Below are 3867 nucleotides of genomic sequence, written 5' to 3'. Positions count from 1 at the left end.
ACCCTCCCCCGCCCCCCCCATAACACAAATCCAATTATACTCTGAGCGCAGGAATCGTTTATAAAAAGCCGCCTGGCCTGCTCGTGAATGATGTGCCCACGAAAGAGGTCTATGTAATGGATGGTCAGTGCGTTTTATTTAATCAGCACGGTACAAAAATAAATAAAAATCAGGGAAGGGGAATTAAATTACAGCCAAACTGAGCTTCATGACCTTGTCAGATTATAAACCACACATACTTACAAACACACTACACATACATACGAAATGAGACAAGTATAAATTAATATTAACAATACCCACAGTTTGGTCAAAGAATAGCTACAGAAGAAATTGCACTAAAAAAAACAACATACATCGCACGTTGTGTAATTAGCAGTTTCAAATATACAGCTATGAAAAGGTTCCGAGTGAAAAAAAAAATGGCACATTTTCTTTTCATTGCAAGTTTAACAACTGTTGGAACGAAACTAACTCCTAATAACTGCATTTAAAGAATATATCAACCCTTCGGCTTTACAAGAGAAAAACCAAATCCTGAACGAGTATTCCTGTGACTTGTTCTGTGCACGGGTGTAAATTTCACAGCCATCTGTTCTAAGATTATTTTTCTTAAGACACAAAATGCTCCTGGTCGGCATGCACAATATCACTGTAAAAGCAACAATGAAAGAATAAAGGGGTGGTGGTGGTGGGTTTTTTTTTTTGTCAGTTTTTTTTTTCTGTATTTTTTTATGTTGTTCTAAAAGTAGTCTTCATAGCAGCATGTCAGCATGTCAAACGGGTTCATTGCTTGCACACTCGAGTGTATCAGTTCCTTTACACAATACTGATGACCAGTGCAAGGGGAGGGAGGGGGACGCGCCCGGCTGTCACGTGGATGGAACTAGAGTTACGTCCTTAGTCCCCGACCACTCCTGACTCTGCACCTCCTCCAGAACAGAAAAAAAATAAATATGGAGAAAGAGAAGGAAACGCACAAAACAGGAATCCTGTGGATGTGACTGAGCACAGTTTCAGGCCAGGTTCAGCCCGCCGAACAAGCGACTGCAAACACGGGCCCCTCCTCTTGAGACGCGGCATCGAACCACCCTCTTCCATGCCACCAGGGCCCGCTGCCCTCCAGGGCCTCCTACCTCAGGTCACATGTGGCAGCAGATCTGAGCAGACAGGCCGGTGACAATCCAGCGGAGAAGGAAGAGGCGCTGCAGTGAAGTCTGTGCCAGCGGCCGCGGGCCCTCCCAGCCCTGCATCCGCTTCTCTGGCGGCCCCGGAACTGCCGGCGTGGGCCTCGGGGCACAGCTGGGGCAAATGCTCTCGCGCATGGGCAGGCCCTCGTCCGCACATGCGGGCTGGCCGCGGGCTCTTAGGGCCGACCTCAATTTCACAGCTTGCTCTTTTTAACGTGATTTTCAGTAGTGCTTGTGCTGAGATGGCAGCCACCTGGGACCTAATCCTATGTAACATGAGCCTCTGCCTCCCCACCCGCCCCCCATTCCAGCACTCCCTGGGGGGCTGGGAAGAGCGAATTCTCTGGAGCCTTCACACTGCTCTTTGTTCCCCAAAGCCAGGGCGATGGGCCATGGAGGAAGACTCGTCCCTTCTCTTGGTCCTCTCCCAAGTCCCAAGCCACCAATCTGGGAGAATTAGAAAGAAAATTGATTAAGTACATATCCTGTGTTTTTACAGCCACTAAAGTGGAAACCAAAACCAGCAGCTGCAAATGATCAGTTGTAGAATCAGCAGGCTCACAACGCAACCGGGAGTCCTACCCCGGCCTGTAATTGTCTCTGAGATCCAGCTGTCTGTCTCCCTGGGCCTTGCAGGGCAAGGCTTCTCTTCAGAAGAAACCGAACTGTCTGGAAACAGCTTTAAATGAAAAGGGGTAGGAGTGGGGGGCGGGGGTACGTCCTTACCAGCCCCCACACCCAGCTCTGCAGAACAGCATGTGCACCAGCAAGAAGAGGCCTCAGCCTGTAGGTGGGCTCTGGCTTGGTCTCAGGCCTGGCACGCCCCCTGCCAGAGGCAGGCGGGTGGTCACCTGGCCTTCACCACGGGGTGACTAAGCGGCATGACCCAAGTGAAACACTCACCCAGGAAAGGAGTGTCCCCGGCTTCCCGCCACCTCTTTAGCTGGGACCCACAATGAAAGAACTTCACGAGTCAAACCAGCTCATTAACCAACACTGCCGACATGGCCGGGAGCAGGGGACAAGGGGACTGAGGGGCAGTTCCGTGTCTCCACTAAAGGAAAGCCCTTCTCCCTAAAAAAGAAAAAAGAGCAAACGAGGGTTGTGCACGGCCGAACAACAGGACACAAGCTTTGCACCAGGCTGGCTTCTCCTAGATTGAACAGGCATAGCTTGCCTCGCAACCCCACAGGCGGCTCAGTCAGGATGGCGGCTCCAGGAGCCTCTGGGAGAATGGACCACCCAAAACGGGAGCCAGAAAAGGGCCCCCCACTAGAGGCGCCAAATCCTCCCGGGGTCACCTGGCCATAGGCCCCTCTCCAGCTCCCAGGGAGCGACCGACAGCCTCACCTGCCCTGGTCCAGCAAGGGCGCAGGCGACAGAGGCAAGTCAGTCCTTGGAATCCCCCAAAGTCGAAGGTCGGGGGCCTGGGTGGCTCTGAACGCATCTTCTGGGTTTTGCACACAGTCCAGGAGTTCAAACGCGCCCAGAGTCCTTGGCAGAGCTGAAGAAGACCCCTGGCAGGGCTGCAGGTGGGCCGGGATCGGCCCTTGGTGGCTTCGCTAGACACACACTGTACATAAAATCTGATTTAATAATAAATTTTTAAAAATGAATTGAATCCTTGAGCCGTGGTGCATGCTACGGGGCTCACCGATCCAGCCCTAGCAGGAGCCGCTTCTTGTCCTCCTGGCCACTCTCGTTCTTCAGGTCGGAGAACACCTGTGTGAAGTAGTGCGGGTCCGCGTTGATCTGCAGCATCTTGGAGCTCATGAGGTTGATGACGGAGAGGCAGCGGTCCCAAAAGGCCTCCTTGCAGCTCTCCACCAGGAAGGGCTTGAGCGGGTAGGAGATCTCGTTGCCCATGTAGGAGTAGGAGAGGTACAGGCAGGTGAGCAGCACGGCCTGCAGCTCGTGGTCAGAGCCCACCTCGGAGGAGATCACGTCCCTGCAGAGCATGTAGAGGAAGACCACGTTGGCCGGCGTGATGAAGCCCTGGTCCTGCCAGCCCTGCAGGAGCAGCGAGCGGTCCACGCTGCGCAGCCAGAGCACGGGGTCCGTGGGGGACAGGTGCTTCAGGCGGTAGCACCGGCGGCACAGGAACTCGCCCAGGCAGCGCAGCAGCTCGCTGGTGGACGCCTGGACGATGACCCGTTTGGGTGTCCCTGCCGAGGTGATGGCAGGGTGCGGGGCCTTCTTGACCGAGGAGGAGACCCCGGTCTGGGAGCCCGAGAGCTGGCTGGCAGGGGGCGCAGGCGGCTGGGCCGGTGGGGGCTGGGCGAACGTGGACAGGTTGGCACACGACAGCGACTTCTTCAGGTTCTCATTGTTGAGGTGCGTGATGTTGTTCTGGTAGCTGCCGTTGGGCTGCACCTTCTTGGAGTTCTTCTTCTTGGCCGACACGGCCACGATCCTCTTCCAGGGCAGCACGGAGATGATGGAGTGCCGCTTCAGGTTCTTGTCCTTGGCGTTCTTGCTATTCTGCACGGCCGTGTAGTGGCCCACCGTGGCCGCGCCATCCTCAAACAGCGTGGCCTTGCGGTAGCTGGGGGACAGGGACAGCACGGTGCCCATGGTGCCGCTGCGCGCCGGGCGGGGGCTCACGCCCCTGCGCGCCCAGACTGCCGGCCCGCGGGGAGAAACGGCTCACCGAGCCCGCGGCGGCCCCGGGGAGGAG

The 3867-nt window shown here is 55.5% G+C and overlaps 1 protein-coding gene across 1 annotated transcript; it reads right to left on the bottom strand.

Moving 5' to 3' along the window:
• Positions 1-108: 108 nt before the first annotated feature.
• On the bottom strand, positions 109-3861 carry CDK5R1 (cyclin-dependent kinase 5, regulatory subunit 1 (p35)). The gene is made up of 2 exons (XM_006764032.2): positions 2541-3861; positions 109-1637 (listed from the first exon to the last, which is right to left on the bottom strand). Exon 1 carries the CDS (start codon positions 3762-3764, stop codon positions 2841-2843), a length of 924 nt encoding a protein of 307 aa, XP_006764095.1. The 5' UTR covers positions 3765-3861; the 3' UTR covers positions 109-1637; positions 2541-2840.
• Positions 3862-3867: the final 6 nt, after the last annotated feature.

The sequence above is a fragment of the Myotis davidii genome, unplaced genomic scaffold (genome assembly GCF_000327345.1).
Source record: "Myotis davidii unplaced genomic scaffold, ASM32734v1 scaffold699, whole genome shotgun sequence".
NCBI lineage: Eukaryota > Metazoa > Chordata > Mammalia > Chiroptera > Vespertilionidae > Myotis > Myotis davidii.
Note: the sequence above shows the minus strand (reverse complement) of the source record. Positions and strands in the feature narration are given on the sequence as shown.

Coding starts and splice junctions, on each gene's coding strand:
- CDK5R1 (XM_006764032.2), bottom strand. CDS start 3,764: ATGGGCACCGTGCTGTCCCTGTCCCCCAGCTACCGCAAGGCCACGCTG.